Below are 23,295 nucleotides of genomic sequence, written 5' to 3' on the forward strand. Positions count from 1 at the left end.
ACTAGCAATGCTTGCTATCCATTACACATACATCACAGACGGGTATCCCAACTAGTTCTGATGCTAGAGTAAATAAAGACTCTTTTTCTTCCTCTTAGACAACAATTACCCAATAACATATCAAAATTACTTCACATGTCATGTTATCAAAATTCTTTTTATCTAGACAGTAATTTATATTTTGCTGATTCCTACGGTGTAATTAGTGCTGATAAACTTGTACTTTAAAGAACAATCTGTTACTTAAATTTTCATATACTATATGCTTTAAAATTTTTGAGTCCACTAATAAAATTATGCTATAACATCAACCTGGACTGATACGAGGCGTGTTTTTTAGGTAAGTACCGATTTGAAATTAAAAAAGGACATGCTAAGATATCTCAATAATTTTATTTTTACATTACAGTTTGATTCTTCCTTGTTTACACTGTGTACTGAGTGTTTAAGATGCCTCCAATAATCATGAGCCCCGCCGAATGTGAAGTACGGGCTGTTATAAGATTTCTTAGTGCTAAAAGGATAAAAGCGATTGATATTCATCATGAGATCTGTGCAGTTTATGGAGAAAACATTATGAGTGATGGAATGGTAAGAAAGTGAGTGAGAGCATTGAAAGATGGCTGCACAAATGTGCATGATGAACAATGGAGTGGGCGTCCTTCAGTCGTTAATGAAAGTTTGGTGCAGGAAGTGGACAGTAAGGTGAGAGAAAACAGACGCTTTACGATTTCCTCATTGCGGGATTACTTTCTTAATGTTTCTCGTAGTGTTTCGTACGGCTTGTGACCGAGCACTTGAATTACCGAAAATTGCACGCATGTTGGGTACCGAAAATGATGACGGATGCGCCAAAACCAAACGTTTAGACAGTGCATTGACTTTCCTTGAGCAGTACCATGCCAAATTGTTACGGGTGATGAAACATGGGTGGCCTACGTCACACCAGAATCGAAGCAACAGTCCATGGAAGTTGAGCAAGGGCATCGTTTTGCTGTAAGACAATGCCCGTCTGCACGCGGTGAATCAGATCAAATATCTCCACACATCTTTTCGATGGAAAACTCTAGATCATTCTCTGTACAGCCCCAATCTTGCGCCCAGTGACTACCATCTGTTCCTGTACTTGAAGCAACACCTGGGCGATCAGCATCTTCAAGACAATGACGAAGTCAAAACAGTGGTTTTGACAGAAATGATGTAGGAAAGTAGATTAAGGTACAGGCTTTCATGTAAAAATAAAATTATTGAAATGTCTTAGCATGTCTTTTTTTTAATTTCAAAACGATACTTACTTAAAAAACACACCTCGTAAAAACAACAAGTTTGCTGATCATGGACATGTACTTGATTTTACGTAATATGGAGTAATTTGAAAATTACTCTAATTTGAAGATGTTCAAATTAAGGGAAAAGTGTTCAGACTTTATCATTAAGCTTATGTCTATGACATAAGAACACCTGAGAGAATATCTTACAATTTCTTAAATTACATTTTCATTTTAGGAGATTGGCAAATACAGTGTCACATCATTCTCTGTCTAGTGGAAATTAGTAATTCTTGCAATCAAACATTTTGCCAGTAGCAGCCAGAAAATAATAACTGTTTACATTACTTTAAAAAAAGTGATTCCACTGTGCAGATTGATTAAAAAGAAGCATCAGCAGTGAAGAGTTAACAGTGTACTCACCACAGTGAACTTGACTTGCAGGCAAACAGATTTTCGTTTGATACCCGCAGCTCCAGCCGTGAATGTTCTGCGTATGCTCGATGCTCTCCTTAGTGACTGTGTGCCTTCAATTCCCACAACTGAGCCACCCAGCGTGCTTGAAACTCCGGTGCCACGGATACTCACAAACAGCTGGCTCATTTCTTCCCTGCAGAAGAAAATTATGTAGTAATATTTTAAGTAATTTGAAAGTAGCAATAACAATCTACATTTTAAAAAGAATGAAACCCACTTGAAAATGGAGGTACACTTGCAGTTCAAAGCTTTTTTTATAACTTCCTTGGCGAACATTGTATGTGCTCTGTAGTTAGATTAAAATTACTTATTAGTTGACACTCCATATCTTGGAACTTATATCTCCCAATAAGAACTCACGATGTCACTATTTCCAGTCCGCAACAACAAAGCATCTGCCACTTCCAATTTCCATGTGATGCACACATAATCTGTTATTGTGTACAATAACTGGTGGTCAATTGAACTCCCACCCACAAAATGCATTTTGCCAATGTTGTCTGAGTCTTAACCAAGGCATAGCTGATAGCCACAATGGCAATGCTGGCGTGCCATGTGAAAAAAGTCAAATAAGAAGCAGTTTTAATCATAGTGGAGGTTTACTTTCTCAGGTTAACATCAATTAACTAAGGCTCCTCTTTTATCTGTTTGGAACAATATCCTACATTTCATATTAGTGGCAACAAAATGCAAATTTTGTAGCACTGCTATTGTCATTTCAGCTCATCTTATTCAATTTGCATTAAACTCAAATTTATCTTCTTTTTTTTATTATTGTTAGCATACTTAAACTGATCACAAGTTCATATTCCAAAGACATGGGCATTTTATCTAGGCATTGTTTATTTTTGATGCTGTTATCTCATCAGAATTTCAATCCTTACATGCTTAGGCCTACAAATTCAAATTTGTAGAAATTATTATATGCTTTCTTTACTATCTTCAACAACCTCAAAAATCAAAATTCAAAACCGTGCTTGCGGATTTCAGACTTTCTTAGAATTTTCGTTACTAGCTAATGTCTTTCTGATGCAACAGAGTATCATATTTCCTCTCCGAATATTTCACTGCACTTACAAACACACTTAAATTTTGGCATACTATGCATATTTCTCTAGTTCCCCCTTTTCGTATTCATTCTAGAGCCAAGTTCAAAATCAAGAATTTTTTCATTTAACTCTCATCTTTCTAAGCATATTTGATTATCTTTAAGAGACAAGGGTATAATCAGGAGTTCCCTAAGGAAGTGTGATATGACCACTATGATTTTCTACATACATTTTTATTTTTTTATTATTTTGAGCTTTTCCTCATTACAGAGGCTTATCTCCAACATAATAATTTACTTGGAAATTGCAATACAAACAATAAACGTTCTTAAACTATATTTTCAAAATATTCCTCCAGGTGTTTCGATCTTGTGTGTCTTCTTCCTCTGCGCCGATTCTCCTCATTGTGTGCTGTACATTTTGGAGCCAGGTGGTCATAGGTCGTCGTCTTCTTCTTCTCCCCTCCGGTTCCCTCTCCAGTATCAATTTTGGTATTCTGGTTTTCTCCATTCGTCGTACATGCCCGTACCACTGTAATTTCTTCCCATCCATTAAGTCATATACTCTTTCTTTTACTTCGATTCTCCTTATTATTTCGGTGTTCCTTATATTTTCTTTCCTGGAGATTCTTGCCGATCTTCTCCAAAAGTCCATCTCTAGAGCTTGTAATTTTTTCCACACAGAACCACACTCTCTAATATGGATTTGTATATTAATTTTAATTCTATATACATAAATGATCTGGCAGACAGGGTGACCAGCAATCTGAAGCTATTTGCTGACACTGCTGTGGTATATGGGAAGTTGTCATCAAGGGACTGTTGGAGAATACAAAATGACTCGGACAAAATTTCTAGTTGCTGTGCTGAATGGCGACAAGCTTTAAATGTAGAAAGATGTAAGTTAACACAGCTGAGTAAAAAAACAAACCAATAATGTTTGAATACAGCATAAGTAGTGGGCCACATGACACAGTCATGTCATTTAAAAATCTGGGCATGATGTTGCAAAGCTACATGGAATGAAAGAAGGATTTGAGGATTGAAGGAGTACAAGTAAATGATTGGCTTTGGTTTATTGGGAGAATTTTAGGAAAGAGCGGTTCATCTGTAAAGGAGACTGCATATAGGACACTAGGGTGACCCATTCTTGAGTACTACTTGAGTGTTTGGGATCTGTGCCAGGTCAGTCTAAAAGAAGACAGTGAACAATTTGGAGGTGGGCTACTAGATTTGTTAGTGGTAGAATTGAGCAACATGCAGATATTACGGAGATTCTTTGTGAAATCAAATTGGGGTCCCTGAAGGAAGGCGACATTCTATTTGAGGAACACTATTGAAAAAAAATTTAGAGAAATGGCATTTGCAGCTGACTGCAAAATGATCCTACTGCCACAAATATATGGTTACAAATTCTGAAGAACACCTTTTGTGTGTTTAGTAATCTATTGATTTGACCTGTCTGCAACTCACTGCCTCCTCTATGCCGTGAGGGGCAGTCCCTCCTTTTCATAATGTTGCTATTTTACCAGTAAATATTTTGAAATAAGTAGGCTTCACTGTATACAATAGATAATGTGTTTAGCATACAATTTTCACTCTTTGACTGGTGGTTTCTATTAGTGTGGGGCAGTTTCTCATTACTGTGGATATAAGGTGTTTGCAAAATGCAATGTAGCTTAAAGGAAGAAAAAGAACTATGTTAGTTATTACACTTCACAATGACAACCATTAGGAGGGAATGCACTTTGGCAATACAGAAGATGAGCTAAATGCGTGACAGACTCTGATGTCTCCTCTCTCTCAATGAAGCTACTTGTAGAGTATTATGGGGAAACTTGTTTTACTCAGAAAGGTATTCAGCTGAGAGCTGGCAAGTGAAATGAGCACTGACAGTTCAACTAGAAGAGTGATACTCAAGGAAAACAAGTACCTAGGTTTTAAATTTTGTCCAGGATACATTTATAATTTGTCACTAATGTTTTAGTAAAAATTTCTTGTTGAACTATGATTATGCTATTTCATGATTATCTTTTGTTTTATAGAAATTCTGTGAGAAGCCATGTTTACAAATGAGAATATGCTCACAGTTCAACACAGTGAGAGAATTACATAATCATAATACACAGTGCGAGGATGAATAACCATTAAATAAAAGATTAAGTGATCACAGTTATTTCACTGTTAGAAAGGTAAAAAAAAAATAACTGTTTATAGTGTTGGGTTTTGATTTTATTTGTTTAAAGAGAGAATCTATCACTATGAAACTTCCTGGCAGATTAAAACTGTGTGCCGGACCGAGACTCGAACTCGGGACCTTTGCCTTTCACCGGCAAGTGCTCTACCAACTGAGCTACCCAAGCACGACTCGCGCCCCATCCTCACAGCTTTACTTCTGCCAGTACCTCATCTCCTACCTTACAAACTTTACAGAAGCTCTCCTGCGAACCTTGCAGAACTAGCACTCCTGAAAGAAAGGATGTTGCGGAGACATGGCTTAGCTGTGAGGACAGGGCGTGAGTTATGCTTGGGTAGCTCAGTTGGTAGAGCACTTGCCCGCAAGGTCCCCAGTTCAAGTCTCGGTCCAGCACACAATTTTAATCTGCCAGGAAGTTTCATATCAGCGCACACTCCGCTGCAGAGTGAAAATATCATTCTGGAAGTCTATCACTATGGTTTGCAATGCGAGTATTTTGAAACAGGGCAATGTTATACATATACAAAAGAAACTTTGACAACTGCTGCAGAACCTACACTCAGTAACTGAATTATATCTGCCTACATAATAGTTTGTAGCAACCACTTTTGCCCTAATGAAAGTGACAGTGCATCGTGGACTAGAAGCCATTAAATGCCAAAAGCAGTTGGCAGCCATCCTGATCTAAGACTGTCCAGCTTCCATCCCGAAGTCTCGGAGATTGGTCAGAAAAGATTCAAAATGGATGTACCTTGCTCAATGGCATGCCACGCAGTAATCTGGAGGAGAGGGATGGGAAGGTGCGAGTATGCCAGAATCCTCATCTCAATGGAATGTCCCTGACACATCCCTCAAACCATTCCAACACAATTCTTCTTTCTTGTTGATGGTGTAAGACACCTATGTAGTGTTGCAGTCAGACAAACTGATGCACTTGCTCAGATAGTATGGTTCACTGAGAGAATTGCATGTCACCTCTGGCAGCAGAAGTTGCAGCTTCACCAGCAGCTGCTGCAGTCAGCATTACAATGCAACCAATGGACAGATCTATGAGGCATAGAAAACTCTTAATACTCAAGGATTTTTGGTACCCTGCCTCAAAATGGTTTTGGACATGACACTGCAAAGTGTGGGTACACCTATTATCAGTCTCTGTTCTAGAAATTTTCATATTTGAAGTTATAATATCTAGAGTTTCAGAGATAAATCTTTTGAACTTCAAATAGCAGTTAATGATACAAATACTGAGTGTGCATGTATTATGCAACAATGGTGCAGGGATTTTGAAGTAGATATTGTTACCATTAATCATCATAATTTGTTACTCAGTTCTATAGGAAGGATGCTGAAAGTTAAGTAGTTTGCATTTTTCAAGTTTGTATTTTTCTTAAACATAATGTTGATATAAAAGGAGGTGGGGAGGTAGGACGACTGACTACTGAAAAGCGTTCTGAAGCTGCTGCTGTTCAACTGCATGATGAAGTGGGTAATGTAATAATTACAGCATACAGATCACCTGTTAGGGACACAGACCCTTTCGTTAATAAAATAGACACTCTGCTGCACATAACATTTACTGAAAAGAGCACCAGAACTGTCTGTGGGGATTTTAATATGACCCTTTGAATGATTCTGCTCAAAGGGGCCATTTCTTGGTGTACTGCACAGTTTCAACATGCTTCCTCTTATAAATAGCCCAACAAGAATAAGAAATAGAATGGTAATCTTACAGATAACATTTTCAAATGAGAAGACCACACAGAGAGAAATTATTAATACTCATTTAGTGCTATCTGATCACAGTGTCCTCAGCTTCACAGTTCAAGGACACCTGTGAATGGACAGAATGTACTTCTTTCATATAGAAGAAATTTCTCTGTTGAGAACTGCACCGGTTTTTGTAGATAGTCTTTGCTTTTTAATATTTATTTTTGAGATTTTTTTCTGAAGCAATTGACCATAGTCTTCTTATGTCAGATCACTAAACCTACTACCTGGATTATGCCAGGCTTTAAGATTTCCTGTAGGACTCCAAAAAAGATTCAGTTCTCAAATGAAAAGAATCAAAAATCCCCAGTTTATACAATATGTAAAGATTTAAAAGAATATACATCAACAGGTAATTGAAGAGGCAGAACTACTTAGAAATGATAGCGTAATAATAATGTTGAGCAACTATTCAAAATCTGCTCGGAAATTGTAAAAAGTGAAATAGGAAAGACAAATGAAGAGTAGGAAAATACACTTATGAATGTTGAGAACACTAACATTGGCAAAAAGAAAGAGACTTGTCAAATTACATCTGTGATTACTTCATAAATGCTTCCAGAACACTAAGCTAAAATTTCACAAATCGAGATAAACTGATATATGTTAAAACTGCATAGAGCGTGACATCAGATCCAACGAGTGAACAAGAAGTAGTAAAGGTGATTAAAAGTCTCAAATGCAAAGTGTCAGCAGCTGAAGAGTAAGTACCAGTCTCACTTACGATCTGTAATGCTTCACAAATTTCAAAGCTCTTGGCCTACACTGCTCATTTATCTTTCACTGAGAGTGTGTTCCCCCATAAATTAAAAATTTTAAAATGTTACCTTTATTCAAGCATTCTCTGAATTATTTGAGAGATTAATGAAACAATGAATCACTGAGTTCCTAAACAACCACAAACGACTGAATAGTAATGAAAATGGCTTTCAGTCAGGAAGATGTACAGGAACAGTAATAATGGATTACACAGATGAAATAATTAGAAACCTGTGTAACTACGGTAGTGTTGTAGGAGTTAATTAAGATTAATTTAGATCTTTCTAAAGCTTTAAGTACTGTTAGCAATAAAATTGTTTTACAAAAGTTGGAAGTAATGGGGTAAAAGGGACACACAACAAGTGAGTTCAGTGATATTTGCAAAATAGATTGTGGGTTGTGAAGCTCACTTAAGCTCATCCTTATCATAAAATCAAATCAGTATCAGATGGAAATAAAGTAAAAAAAGGTGTACAACAGGACGAACCTAAGGAATTGCAGCTAAGATCGTGCTGTTCCTGGATGACACTAGTGTAATAGTGAGTGGTGTTAAGGTATCTGTGTTTGCAAGAACTGGTCAAGTTCTTACATTCATTGTTCAATGCCAACAGGCTGAATCTTAATGTGAAAAAAATACATTACATTCTATTTACTGAAGGTCTCCAACTGGCGCATGGTGGAAATGAGTAGGGATGTAGACTACGTAACAGAACTCTCCCAGAAACTCAGTTCTGCATTTTATGCTCTGAGAGTCATTTCACAAGTATGTTTCTCTGGAGATACAAGAATGGCTCATTTGGTTACTTCCAATCCCTTGTAGCTTATGGAATAGTCTCTTGGAATAAAACTGATAGATGATTAAATGAATTTTTTTCATTGCCAAGAAGGGCTATTTGAACCTTGTCATACAGCTCCACAAGGGCCCACTGCAAGCCCATATTTAAGAAGTTGAGTATGCTTACATTACTCTCATCATACATACCAAATGTGTGATGATGACAAGAAATAATCTTGGAGTCCTGCAAACTACAGCAATTACCATGGCTATAATGTTAACAACCATGAGTCCCTCCACAGAGAGTGAGCAAAACCAACTCTTAGACAAAGACACATGAACCACTTTGGTGACATTCTTTATAATGCAGTGCCAATTAACAAAGAGGTTGGAGAAAGAACTGGCTTTTACTGTACAGTTAAAATCATTCGTTGTTGAGTAGTGTTTCTACAGTGGAAACAAATATGTTAGTTTACAGAAATACTAGGTTCTTGTTTATTCTCGAGCACTTTTCAATCTGTTAGTAGCTGTACCATCTATGCTCTATTTGTATCTGCACAAGAACGTTTCTGCTGCTGGCTTCCCATTTTCTCTGTTTCAGATGTACTGAAATTCACCTACTCAAAGAAGGCTTCTGTCGCAAGATTATTTGAGATGGTTATAGTGCTGTATTTGTATGTTCATGTGTTTATACTTTCAGCAGTGTTGTATTATGCGTTCATGTGTTTCCATTTTTTGTAAATGTAATACAATGAAGTTTAATGTTCTAGTTATATCACTGGTCATATTTCTGGTGCATGCTTAAATCTCCTTGAAAGCTAGGAATATGTAGTTTTCTTTCTCAATTATATACCAAGCAATATGGCTAGTTAGTGTTAATGCACTGGACTCACTCTCAGTAGCAGTAGGGTTTGAACCCTACGTGGCTGTCCTGACTTGAGTTTCCCCCAGCTGCTAGATGAATGCTGGAATGGTTCTGTTGATAAGATCATGATAGTTCTGATCTATCTTCACCTAGTCCTATTCTATTTTGTACACATTTTTATACGTATATATTATTTCTGTAATGTGTCTGATATGTCTTATACTGTTATGCCGAATTGTCTGAGGATGAATAAATACATAGAAATAAAATAAACATTGTCTTTTTTATGTAACTGTACACTGACTTTGGTATATACCAGTGAGTGCTGCAATTCATGAGCCCAGGTGACTTTTCCTATATTTCAAACCTCCAACAGGTGCACTTTTGCACCATGCTAATCTCTGTGCCCTTCAATATATGGGTAGAACACGTACTTACGTGACACTGAATGGAAAAATGGTTCTGGACAGTAGGGATGCTCACAAGTGTGACCACTCCATCCATTGTTACTATTTGTGACACTTGATGGCAACTCTGTCATGATAACATTGTTGTCATTGACAGCTGACACTGGTGGCAGTGTTTTTCACCAAATCTGGCACTTAACATACACTGTTGATATTGAGGCACTTGAGAAGCCCAGCAGCTAAACAATCTAAGAGCTGCATTGCCTCAAGCATTAGGCAACTATGACCTTACCATGATCGAATGCACTGGTAATGTGCACCTTACCCATCCCACATTGAACACTCCTGCCAATGGGCAACACAAAGTCTGTCAAGGTCATAGTCTCATGACACACTGAACTATTCTATTTACTGAGCCAATAGGAGCACTCTCTCCAATACAGCACCCATCCATAATCCTGTTTCTCTTAAGTGCGCACGGGCAGTGTGATGGTGGTATCAACAACTTACTTGGAAGACTCCTGGAGCAGTGTGGCAGCATTTCGAACCATTGGATTTTCTCGAGATGCTTTGAGCCAACCAGTTGCTGTATATAGTACAGGATTTGTGCCCTGTAAATGCTGTAAGACGAACTGGTTGTGTCCAGGAGCCTTGCGCAACAGCAGCTGGTGTTCTGAAACAAAAGGGCCAAAATAAGGACAATTATGCTTTTGTTATACTGTACATAAAAACACAGTTAAAATGACTGAAGTTCTCATTAAAATCAAACAATGGAAAGAACACATTTCTACTCTCCATAAAGATGACACATTGAGCTGCAGACAGGCACAACACAAAGACAGCTGAAAATTTAGCTTTTGGCCAAAGCTTTCTTCAGAAAAGAAAACACACACGCACATTCACACAAGCAAGCACACTTCACGCACACGATCACGTTCTCCAGCAGCTCATACTGAAATGCAACTGTCAACTGAGCAGCAGGGAAGGGGAAGGGATGGCAGGGTACAGGTGGAGGGGGTGGGGGGGGGGATAAGAGCTCTGTCTGGTGGAGTGAGCAGGGGACATGAATGGGGAGGAGGTGGTAGGACAGAAGGGGTAGAAACTGTAGACTGATGGGTGTGAGGCCAGTAGGTTACCACTGGCTGAAGCCAGGATAATTTTGGGATCGAAGAATGTGTTGTCAAGATAACTCCCACTTTTACAGTTAGAAAAGCTGGTGATGGAAGGGAGGATCCAGATGGCTTTGGTTGTGAAGCAGCCACTGAAATCTAATATGCTATGTTCAGCTGCACGTTTGCCACAGGGTGGTCTATCATGCTTGTGGCCACAGTCAGGCTGTGGCTGTTCCTCTTGGTGAAGACCTGGTTATTAGCTGCACCAATATAAAGAGCTGTTCAATGATGGAAGCAGAGCCGGTATGTGACTTCCAATGGAGTAGGACAAGTCTGTGACAGGACAGGGCTGGGTGGGTGGATTGGGCAGGCAGGTCTTGCACCTGTGTCTTCCACAGGGATATGATCCTTGTGGCAAGATGTTGGCACTGGGAGTGGCATAGGGGCTAGGACATTGTGGAGATGGGATGGGCAACAGAACACCACTTTAGCAGGTGTGGGAAGGATCTTGGGTGGGCTGTCCCTCATTTCAGACCATGATGATATGTTTCAACAGATACTTTCATTAATTGTTTGTTTAGGTTAGGATGCTTGATATTCTCTCTTAAAGCTTCAGTCTGCAAATATTCAAGTCATAGCAAACTGAAGCTGTGAGAAGATCAGTCTGGATTCTGGAGAAATGTAGGAATGTGCAAGAGAAGACTGACCCTAAAGATTATATTAGAAGATATGTTGAGGAAGAGCTAACATGCACTTATAGCATTTGTATACTTAGAGAAAGCTTTTGACAATGTTGGCTAGAATACTCTTTTGAAGTTCTGAAGGCAGCAAGGGTAAAACAGGGAGCGAATGGCTATTTACAGCTTGTACAGAAATCAGTCAGCAGTTACAGGAGTCAAGGGACAGAAAATGGGAGCAGTGGTTGAGAAGGGAGTGAAACGGGGCTGTAGCCTATCCCTGGAGTTATTCAATCTTTACACTGAACAAGCAGTAAAGGAAAACAAAGAAAAATTTGTAGTAGGAATTAAAGTTCAGGGAGACAAAATAAAGACTTTGAAGTTTGCCGATGACATTATAATTCTGTTAGAGACTGCAAAGGACTTGGAAGAGCAATTGAATGGAATGGACAGTGTCTTGAAAGGAGAATATAAGATTAATATCAACGAAAGTAAAATGAGGATAATGGAATGTATTCAAATGAAACTAGGCATTGTTAAGGGAATTAGAGGAGGGAACAAGATACTTGTAGAAGAGCTTTGCTATTTGGGCAGCAAAATAACTGACGATGGACAAAGCGGAGAGGACATAAAATGTAGACTTGAAATAGCAAAAAAAGCATTTCTGAAGAAGAGAAATTAATTAACATCGAATACAGATTTAAGTGTTAGAAGTCTTTTCTGAATGTATTTGTCTGAAGTGTAGCCATGTATGGAAGTGAAACATGGTAAGTAAACAGTTTAGACTAAAAGAGAATAGGAGATTTCAAAATGTGGTGGTACAGAAGAATGTTGAAGATTAAACTGGATCAATCATATAACTAATGAGGTGGTCCTGAACAGAACTCTGGAGACATGAAATTTAACCGAAAGAAGGGATCCATAGATGGGACACATTCTGAGACATTAAGGGATCACCAGTTTAGTATTGGAGGGATGTGTCAGGTGGGGATGGGGATGGCGGGTGGGATTGTAGAGGCAGACCAAGAAATGAATACAGTAAGCAGATTCAGAAGGAACTAGGTTGCAGTATTTTTTTGGAGAATTAGAAGGTCACACAGTCTAGAGTGGATGGAAAGCTGTATCAAACCAGTCTTCGGACTGAACACCACAACAACATTCTGGTGCTATATGTCATAGCATTTTGGTAGAGACAGTGGAGGACATCAGACAAGGGTTTCTCAGATTTTCATGTAAGTCAGTTCGACAGGCGTCTAGACAACTTATATCCCGGCAACACTGCATCATGTAGTATATCATCATCGTTTTCTGCTTATGAAGTGCAAATTCAGCAGCACCTGATGCTAAACAACAAACCATGCCTAAAACAATTTGCTACAGTTGTGCTGCAGCGTACTGGCATGAATGCCAGCTACTTGGAAAGATGTTCACTCTCAAATGAGGTAGTCTTTCATGTATATGGAAGAGGTAATTGATAAAATGTTCTGACTTGTGGCTGAAAACATCAACATGCTATCATGGAAAATGTTCATGATAGCCCTAAAGTGGACATCTGGTGTGGGCAAATGTTGGATGATTCCTATTTGAGGAAAACACAGTGAATGGGCCAGTGTATCTGGACACATAGGAGGAGTTTTTATACCCTCAGATACAAGACTTGCAACCCATCATCATCTTTCAAAAAGATGGAGTTCTGCTGCACTGGTCAGCAGTTTTCACAAGGTCCTGGTTACAGGATTTCCCAATCGCTGGATCAGACATGATGGACCCAGCGCTTGGCCACAACATTCCCCCGACTTTACATGAAAGTGGTTGATAGTCTTGTGTGAAGAGGTCTTATCACTGTTGCAATTGTGGTAGTGACAGAAGACATATTACAAAGAAAAAGGCAAAAAATTTAAGAGACTTGATACTCTTCATGCAACAAACGGTTCCTAAGTACAGGTGTACTGATACGTTATTTAAGATGTTCTAGTGTATCATGCATTTCCATTATAATATCTACTGTAATTTTTTCCTGGGGCTTTGTAATGTGAAAGCTTTGAAAGGGAAACCCTATATTATTGATCTTTTGCAAATGAAAGCTTATTTTGTTTCAAACAAAACATGTTTCACCTATTCATGATAGGCAGCAACAGTTGTTTTTATGTTTCCTATTCTCTTTGTCTTTTGGGTCCATTGGATGGATAAACACAATAAAGATTTCCAATTTATAATATGTTACAGTTACACATTACATTTCTTCTTGCCCACTGCACATGACCATGCTGCAGTGTGAATCTTTATTATGATTGTCTAGGTTACAAAAGAACCAGCCTATTTTCTTTATTTCCCCTTGTATTTATTCTGAATAGTATGAGGTCTGCTTTTCAGAATTTGGCAAATTTTATTCAGTCATTTAATTCTGTGCACTCGATAGCTTAATATCAATCAATGTCCTTCATGATGATGCAGTCATCAATGTAAACTAACATGTTTGATAGACATGTTGGTTAACATGTGAGTTAAAAAGAAAATAAACATTCAGTTGCAAAAGAAGGTTAATATTTGTTTTTATCTACATGATAAACACAACTGAAGTAGAGACTAGAGAAGAATGGCTGCACATATTAATAGCTCAAGTCTAGTGATTTAACCAGTGATTCATTCCATGAATTGTGTCTCCTGTGGAAACTCACCCTTTGATAGCCCACTATGAAGTGCAAAGCTGCTAACCAGCTTCACTCCCAACTTTCAAAACTAGCAATGGAGGAAAGTTTAATAATCTTAAAAATTCATTAAGTAATCTGTTAGGTTTTGAAGGGGTAATATAAGGTGTCCAATAAAGAATGGAAATTTTGAGTGTGCAACAACTTATAAATTTATTGGTGAAATTAAGTACATTACTGCAGTGTTTTGTATGAAATATGATATTATTCAAATGCCCTTACAACTCTGCAGGAACAGTATCATTTTATCAGTTCTGAAAGTGATTGTGGTTTATTGTCACACACACACACACACATTTTAAATACCCCAACAGAAAGAAATCACTTAGTGTGAAGTCACAAGATCTAGGTTGCCAATTCATATCATTGCAAGAAATCACAATTGCAATAAGTTTTCATTATGTCAACCTTTTTTTCTGTCATGAAGTGCTCCATTACTAACCACAAGGAAAACAGGTGAAAATCATGCAAAATTAAGTGCTGCCAATTTACTAGAATAGAAACAGCAGGCAGGCATTTCAATGGATTCTACAAAAATGTAACAAAAATCTGACAGCAGACATACAGTACCTCTGTCTCCATAATGCGCCAGGAGTCTCTCCAGAAAGCCTTCATCGCTGGCTGCAGGGAAGACTGCCTCCTCATCCAGCAACCACAGCAAGCCCCTGCGGTCTCCTGCATTGCGGAGGTCTGTCTGAGAGGACCGGACCATGGCACTCTGTGATGCTCTGTCCAGCAGAGACACCATGGGTGCTGGGGAGCCCGATTCCCCTTCATCCTCCAGCACACACTCTATGTGTTCCTGCACAGAGAATTAGTTACCTGGCAAAGTTCTCGGGAGATGGATAAACAATTTAGGAAGAAAAGTATTTAATGAGGTAAGTAACATTTGTTAACAATATATGAATTTAAAGTCGCCACACTGATGAAAATGTATTGAAAGTCTCATTTCCTTGTAGCAAATATGGAACTAAACTTATCACTTGACAAAGAAAACTGGAGATCCAGCTGTAGTAGGAACTAACATGGTCACACCAATAGGTGTAGCCAGAGTCCATTTCAAAGTAGTGTGTGTGTGCTACCTAGCTGTGAAAGCATGGAAACTCATTCAGAAAATGCTTTCACAGAAAGCTCAAATGGTTTACTGTTAATATCATTGAATTTATTGATGATAAGATGGAGAAAGGAATGACAGTGCCAACAGAAAATGTTACGGCAAGAGGGACACAATGCTGGTCATTGTGGCACTCAAGTATCTGTGCCCCAAAGAAGGAGGGAAGTGTTCACAATAAATATCCCACTGGCAATGTTGATATATGCACTATTAGGCAGAAGTTCCTGCGTTATTATAAACAATGCGAGTAAATACAAACTTCACTAAAGTTCACAGCTTTCACAACACAGAAGTGGACTGCAAGACCAGCAAGGGAACTCTGGCAGAAACTGTTCTGTCTTTAGGATTTGGTTTTAAAATGTGCTAGGGAAAATGTCATGTGTGAACAAAATGACATAAGTTTAAAAAAAAAAGCATAAGAATAAGATTCTTCTGTGAAAATGAAGAACCACAAGTAAAGCAGTCAGTGGTTTTATCCAGACCAAATGTCAATTCATGCACATTACACGTGAATAAAAGTACCTGCATTGGTTGTGTCCATGGAGTATTGTCATACAAGATAATCAGTCAGTATTTAATTGCTGTGATGTGTAGATCATTTGCGTATAGACACACAGCATGTGACTGGCAGCACTCCACCTTGTAAGAATACTGAAGTGATTACTGTTTCTACCTACTGTCTCTATTTCTTAGGTGTAAACACAAGGAAGCTTCCAATCTTGTCACTCTTCAGTTCACTTTGCTGTGTAATAGTGAGCTAGGTAACAGTGAGAGATTTCTTTCCTTAGGACCACAATATGTTACAGTCTTATACATCTAAAATATAAAGACAAAAACAGCACAAATAACATATTACTATAGAGTTATTTTGCTGCTTCCAGTTTCATTCAAAGATTTCAGAATGTGTGGTAAAATACAGTTAGTTAGTTAGTTACTTACTTACTTACTTACTTACTTACTTACTTCCATAAGTTATCCTACAGAAAGTCATATTTGACCTTATAAATACAATAAAGGGTAAAATTTTAACAATTTTATCAACTGTTAATTTCAAGAAAGCTAATAAGACATGAACTTGACAACAAATGGTGAGTAATAACTAGCCACACATTACTGCTTCACAACAAGCAAATCAACTATTTAGATGTTTGTCTTAAGGAAGTAATGGACAAATTTTCACAATATAACGACGCTTACAGTGTCAGAATTTTTTGGAATGTGTTCCAAACACACCAAAGTAAAAAATAAAAGCTTAATTTATGGAGTTTCAAAACTAAAAAAGCAGGATTAAACATGACACACTCTCGAATAACCAGCCAACGATACTTTGAAAACCCCTGAAATTATGGCTCCTTTATTGCGTAGTTGGTAAATGAATTTATTAGATGACCGACCACTGCCATAGACAAATGGTTACCCTGTTGCCTTTGGCGCAGAAGGATCTGGGATCCATACCCAGTACCATTTCAGATTTTTCTGATGTAGTGACATCTGAAATGGTGTCCACTCAGCCTCATTAGGCCAAATGAGAAGCTGCTTGAGTAAAGAATCTGCAGCATCACCAGGCTTCATCTATCAGCAATAACAACTGGAGGGATTGGTGACACGTCTAAGGTTTAATCGAGGAGTGATGTTTGCGTTTCATTAGGTAGTCTCCAGCGGAATTAAAAAAAAAAAAAAAATTATTGTGCAGTGTACTTAAAACTCTTTTACATATTTTCAAACATGATCACTTTTGTGGGAAAATATATTGTAACAATTTGTTTGTTAATTCGTCGGATAAACAATTTAACAGTTACTATGGTGGTTGTGAAACAGTTACATGAAAGAACAGGCTGTTTAAAGCTTGCGAGGTCTATCAGCTTATGAAGTAGTCAGAAAGTTTTAATTTTATGTCTTATTAGAAAAGGAACATATTCTGAGAGGGGGATTTGCACAGAAACTGTTAGAAAACTTGTGCAGCCAAAATATGATGTACAAGTGACGTTGCTCCTGTTTACAATGAATTAATAAGTTACTGAGAAACTATTCACTATTTCAATCTACATAAAATTATCAAACATTATTAAACAGATCTGAAAAGTTCACACAAGTGCAGCTGTTTGTAATCACTACAGACAGCCTGAATGTTGGCAGGATACCATCCTGCCAGTCTTGAGATGTTAAATGCAAAGGAGACAGTTGATGTTTCACAGTTTAAACCAACAGTGGGGAACTCTGCACCAGTGCAGTCAATAGAGGAGGGCAATCGCGAAGAGGGACTGCACTTACTAACCAAGAATGCCACCTACTGAGTGCTAGGCCCAAGTATTACCTCAAGCCAAAATTTTTCTTGTGGCTACAGATTACTGTGGCAAAGGACAAATAGTGTACACTGCATACCCTGTTGTTCCAACAGAAGACAGTTGGGTCTCATGCAGAATTCAAACAAAATGCACTATCTCTGGTCATTGTGCTACACATTAATTTTACATCAATCAATACCCTGACAACACTGCTGTCCCCCCCCCCCCCCCCCCCCCCCAAGTTTGAAGTGAGAGCCAAAACATTCATATTGGAGAATCCTATAGAATTGTCAATAGAGAGACAACCCTTTGCAGTCACAGACTTGCTTGGGGAGATAAGTATGTCCATGGTCTTGTGGTGCTTTCTCATTTATATGGTTGCATGGGCAGAGAGCTATCCTCCATTGCTTTAAGTTGTGCACCACTGGAAGTACATCCCTTGAGAAGGGTGAGAAATCTTCCCTCAAAATACCTGCAGTCTTTGATGATTATACCTAGTTCCACTACTGTGAGCTTTTAAAACAAATCAGTATACTGGAAAAACTTTCAGATTCGCGCAATTAAACATATCATTGTGAAAGTGATTCAAAATTTTGCATATAATGCAGCTATTTTCTTTGTATCATATTAGTTATGATAGCCTATTCGATCCCACACAATAAAACCTCTCTCAGTTAAGAATATAGTCAGTGGCATTTTAATCTTGACATTCAGTTTTTCAGATAAAATTTCATGAAAAATTTAATGGCATTGTGTAACTACCTGAGCATATCGGTCACGAGGAGCAACTAATGTGGTATGATGGAACAACAGTTGCAGTCTTTCTTGAAGGTAATTGTGGCACAAGTCTTCAAATGTCGCTCCACCCTGATGGCCACAAGATGCAGGGTTTTGAAAGCCTGGGCAGTCTACCAGTACTATGGATGACACCGTATGCGTTGAAGCTGATATTGACCTGAAATAAAAATTTTCTGCGATACTGCACATTCTTATGGAAATTAAATAAATATATATAATCCATTGCCAAATTGCCACTATTCAGAACTTTAAACAGATAATATAATGCCAGCAGTGTACTGCTAGAAGGGTGGAATGTTAGTACAGAAGATCCACTAAGCTGCTGCTGCACATGACAAAAACTCTTTACACAATGGGCCATGTGATCTGATTGATTTTGGCAGTTGGCTCAGTTCGGTCTAAAGCACATGCACTGCTACCATTTAAATATTGCAAGAAGAATCACATTTCCAAAGTGAACAACAGCAATGTAGAATAAACCAAGAACTGAATTGATGATTGTGAAATTTAAATGGAATCTTTCCTATGTGATGGGAGAAGCTCATACTATCGCCAACAAGGATCTATCAGTATTTCCATTGTAAGTGATAAAATTATACTTCCCCTCATATTTTGTCTATGACTGCTTGTATTAGAATGACTTATATCTAATTCTGATGTGGAAGACTCTCTCAAAACTGTATTACTGTTGCATCTGATAGTGTGATAATTTAATGACACCTTCCAAATCAGACATGTTGAGTTGCTTACTTGCCAAAGGTTAGTTATCTTTGAGAATAAAAAATGTCCTCCAGTATTAAATATTTGATAATTATGGTAAAAAGGAAACATTGAGTAGTAACATTACGAGGCAACATAAACAATACGCAAAGTAGTTACATTCTACACAAGATAAAGCTGAGCAAATGTGGCTGAAGGACAGAGAATTTAAAAACTCTCACAGTATGTCTACTATTAAAATTTATTACTACTGTTATGTTTTAACCAATATCAGTATAACGATTAACAATATTTCTTACACATGGATATTCTGCAACTCTTGTTGAAATTTAGAACACTTGCTTAAATGTTTAAAGTGCCGTCTCAGTAGGCAAACGCTCAAAGGTTAGGCAAAGTGTTTGGATTGGACACTGCAATACACACAACTTAAATTCCTATATTCTTATTTTGCTTTACACATGAAGATTGTTGATAAATGAGATATGCTCATTCTAAATTTGTGCAATTTTCTGCCATTTGTAAGACGAAATGGATGAAGAGTGACATTAAATATTAACGTATTGGCAGATAGTGGTCATGGAAAGAAGATAGCCTGAGTTGTTCACTTCACATAATAGTGTCACATCTATATAGATTGACCAAACCACAGAACTACATGCCAAATGATTTAATTTGGTATAATATAATATTTCTTTCTTACTTTATCTGAATCTATTTTAGTAGGCACCATATCATTTGATATGATGCCATTCAACTTAACTGGTCCCATGATCATCATCAATGTCCTCTATGTAGGTCACTACAGGGCCCCTTTTATTCAAAATCATAATGAAGATAGGGACTAATATTCCATTGCTGGCAAAGCTGTAAAAAAATAAATAAATAAACAATAAAAAATAACCAAGGGTTTGAAATCTGCCCTTCCTGAATCTAGTGGTAAAACAACTGAACCCTCTGACCTGGTTCAATACTGAGAAATTCCTTTTACCTGTCAATATTTTTTGTAATCTTTGCTCTGCAGCTCCATATTTTTCATATCCTTCACAAAATGTTATGAACAGCTCATTAACTTAGTATCTAGAGCCAAGAGGAAGCAACAAGAAAACTATATTCTCTTCTCACCTATTTACAAGTGCCGCAACAGCATTGAAGACTTCTCCGTACAGCCCCGTTACGAGACCTTCAAGAGCTTCAATGCCTGTCACATCCCTCTCGGTGGGTGATGGTGTACGGAAAGGCTGCCTTGGTGTGGGTGGAGTCCCCTGACCAAACAGCAGTCGTCCCAGCTCCTCCGCTGAGGTTCCCAGCAGCCTAGCAGCGTGTTGTGCCGCTCGTGGGTTTCCAAACTGCCAGCGACCACCATTACCACCTTCATGACAGAAAATATTTATACTTATACAATACCTGTATTTTTAAATAGACCTTAATGCAAATTAATCCATCAGATGTGGAAACTACATACCTTTAACTGCACCTGCTACTCCCAAGTGATATATGGCAGCAAGAACTGACCATATAATTTTGGCTTCAGCGTCTGTAATACCGAGTGTTTTCATTGCTGTACATACACGAATAAACTCTTGCATTGCTCGTTGCTTATCTTCATGCTGCAACAATAGATTATTTCTTTTTTAATCTCTTTTTGATGGAATTACTGGAGAAATGTATTCCACACTTAATGTCTTCATGGCAGGTGGCATGTTTTACAACTATTTAACTTCTAAATACAGTAAAAAGGTGTTATAGTAATGATTTAGTACCTTATGTAGTGGGGTCATGAACAAATTATGTTCAGAGAGACTAGAATCAAGATACAATTCCTTCCGTAAAGGACCTTCCACTCCAGCCAACATGCGGTAGAAAATATGAAATGTTGGTTCTCCTTCTGGTCGATGAACTACACGACTTCTCTCTGCCAGTAACACCTAAAGAACATACGTTATATCAGGTTAAGATACAACTCTGTCTCAACTGTACGTGTATAATATTAAAAAAATATATATGAATAATTATCCAAAGAAAGCAGTTTAATATTTACAGCACAGAATTCAATGATTTTAATATTGGTTCCAATCAATATGAACAGTATGATATCAAGTTTTTACATTAACAACAAAAATAAAATTTTAAGGAAATAAAAGTACCACAGCAAAATTTGAGTAAATACAAAATTATGAAGGTCCTTATCAGCATCTTACACTGCCAGCAGCACTAACTTCTTACTGGGACACTAGTACTGATGTGATACTTCTGACTTATTTTGTCAGATAATTTTCGGACTGTACCTGTATTGAAGCAGATGCTATCTGTCCTGATTGGTCAAAATCCAAGCTGAAAATCTGCGTGAACCGTGTAGCATTGGCGTTCATTACAGTCCTTGCATTTCCAAATGCTTCCATTACTGATGATATGGCACTCAACTTTTCAACTGTAGCCACCTAAAAAAAAAATTAAGAGACATCTCAAAATAAAATTACCTCTTAATTGACGGTACACAAAATCCACAAACACTGTCAACAAACCCAAGAGCAATCTGCTGCAGAAGTGGGAGGTGACAGTTTCTCACATATGTAGACTCACCTTCCCCAGATGATGCTAAATTAGCTACAACAATAGTTGTCCAGACAATCAACATTTTTTTCCCTCCTGGTCATAACACACATGGAAAGTATACCATGTGTTGTACCTTATATTAAATAATAAATACTGCAGAAACATATGACTAATAGGTATATTAAGAAATAAAACAACGTAGCAGTTTAGTGGCAGCTGTGTGGAACTTTCAAAAACCACTACCATGTTACGAAGATGTGAAGAGCAACTACAGATATTTTGCCAGTACCTTCATGTTTGGGAAGCATGGAAAAGATAACGTGTCAAACCACATACCACACACAATTCGAAGTATCAGTGAAAAGGGGCAAGAGCAGAGGGTGTTTGAGAGCCAATATATACAATTCAGGGTCAATTTTCCAAGATTTCGATGTCTGACTAGACTCTAATCTTTACTAAACTCTTTATGGAAAAGGAACAATGATTAAGGTTTAATACCTCGTAACCACTGAAGCCATTGCAGGTGGAGCTGAAGCACTGATTGTATAAGAATGGAGGTGGAAATTTATCACATCCTATTCACTATTTCACTTCACTAGATAAACTTATTGTATCAAGACACTGTGTTTAATACCTCACTGTGGTGTATATGTAGTATGAGAGCGGCTCAAAAAATTTTGTAACTTTTGCGTCAATGGTGTGTTTGAGAAAAATGCAATTGGCATTCCTGAACATGTCTGTGTTTAATGAGTAACTGCTGGAAGTTACATTGTTGTGTGTCTGTTAGTTATTTGTATTGAGTAGAACGTTATGTCGCACAGTTTGCGAATTTCAAGATGGCAGAGTTAGAAGAGCAATGCTCCTGCACTAAATTTTACATCAAATGCAAGAAAACATTTACAGAGACACACAAAATGATGCTGGAAGCCTATGGTGGTGAGTGCTTAAGCTGTACTCTGTGTTACAAATGGTTTACATGATTTAAAAATAAACGGGCAGAAGTTAAGGATGACCCTCGTTCAGGATGCCCTTTGACGCCTACTGACAATGCTCATGTCAGGAACGTTAATGAAATTGTGCTTGCAAATTGAAGATTGCCTGTCCGTCGTAGAAGACTAACATTTCAGTTGGATGAAGTCATGAAATCCTGACACAGCATCTTGGAATGCATTGTGTTGTTGCGAAGTTAGTCTCACGGCTCACAAGTTGAAACCAGAAAGACCTTCACCTGTGAAGAGCTTTTGGATTATGCAAATGAGCATGAGATTTTTCTTAAGAGAAATGAAAAACGGAGTCACTGTGCTGCCTTATCCTCCAGACCTGGCCCCTGCGGACCTTTTTTTTATTTCCAAAGTCGAAAACCTCATTGAAAGGATGAAGATTTGCAACAATAGAGGAGATAATAAAAAATTTGCAGACAGCGCTTCACACGATCCGGCAAGAGACATACCAACACTGCTTCCAGAAGTGGAAATGGCATTGGGAGGGGTGTATCAATTGTTGAGGAGAATATTTTGAAGGAGACCATGTGTGGTAAATAAAAGGTAATTGTAAAAAAAAAAACTTTTGTGGTCAAAGTTATGGAAATTTTTGAACAGACCTCATATATCTGAAAAACATGCCAGTTTCAGAAATTATTTCATTTTTAACACTAACATTTAATTCTGGGGCCTTTCTGTAAGAATAATCAATCCTTATAAACCATTTCAGGTGAAAAACTAATGTTTAATTTGGTAATTTCAGCTTATTGTACTACGATATATGA

The 23,295-nt window shown here is 37.8% G+C and overlaps 1 protein-coding gene across 1 annotated transcript in view; it reads right to left on the reverse strand.

Annotated features, from left to right (window-relative positions):
• LOC124545602 (unconventional myosin-XVIIIa) overlaps positions 1 to 23,295 on the reverse strand; it is a 387,918-nt gene that overhangs the window by 173,393 nt on the left and 191,230 nt on the right. Inside the window, exons 5-12 of the mRNA XM_047124550.1 lie at positions 21,263 to 21,415; positions 20,738 to 20,902; positions 20,440 to 20,584; positions 20,100 to 20,346; positions 18,222 to 18,414; positions 14,631 to 14,862; positions 10,074 to 10,236; positions 1,692 to 1,878 (exon numbers count right to left, since the gene is read on the reverse strand). Coding sequence (XP_046980506.1) covers positions 1,692 to 1,878; positions 10,074 to 10,236; positions 14,631 to 14,862; positions 18,222 to 18,414; positions 20,100 to 20,346; positions 20,440 to 20,584; positions 20,738 to 20,902; positions 21,263 to 21,415 — 1,485 coding nt within the window. The remainder of the gene's footprint in view (positions 1 to 1,691; positions 1,879 to 10,073; positions 10,237 to 14,630; positions 14,863 to 18,221; positions 18,415 to 20,099; positions 20,347 to 20,439; positions 20,585 to 20,737; positions 20,903 to 21,262; positions 21,416 to 23,295) is intronic.

The sequence above is a fragment of the Schistocerca americana genome, chromosome 8, assembly GCF_021461395.2.
Source record: "Schistocerca americana isolate TAMUIC-IGC-003095 chromosome 8, iqSchAmer2.1, whole genome shotgun sequence".
Taxonomy (NCBI): Eukaryota; Metazoa; Arthropoda; class Insecta; order Orthoptera; family Acrididae; genus Schistocerca; species Schistocerca americana.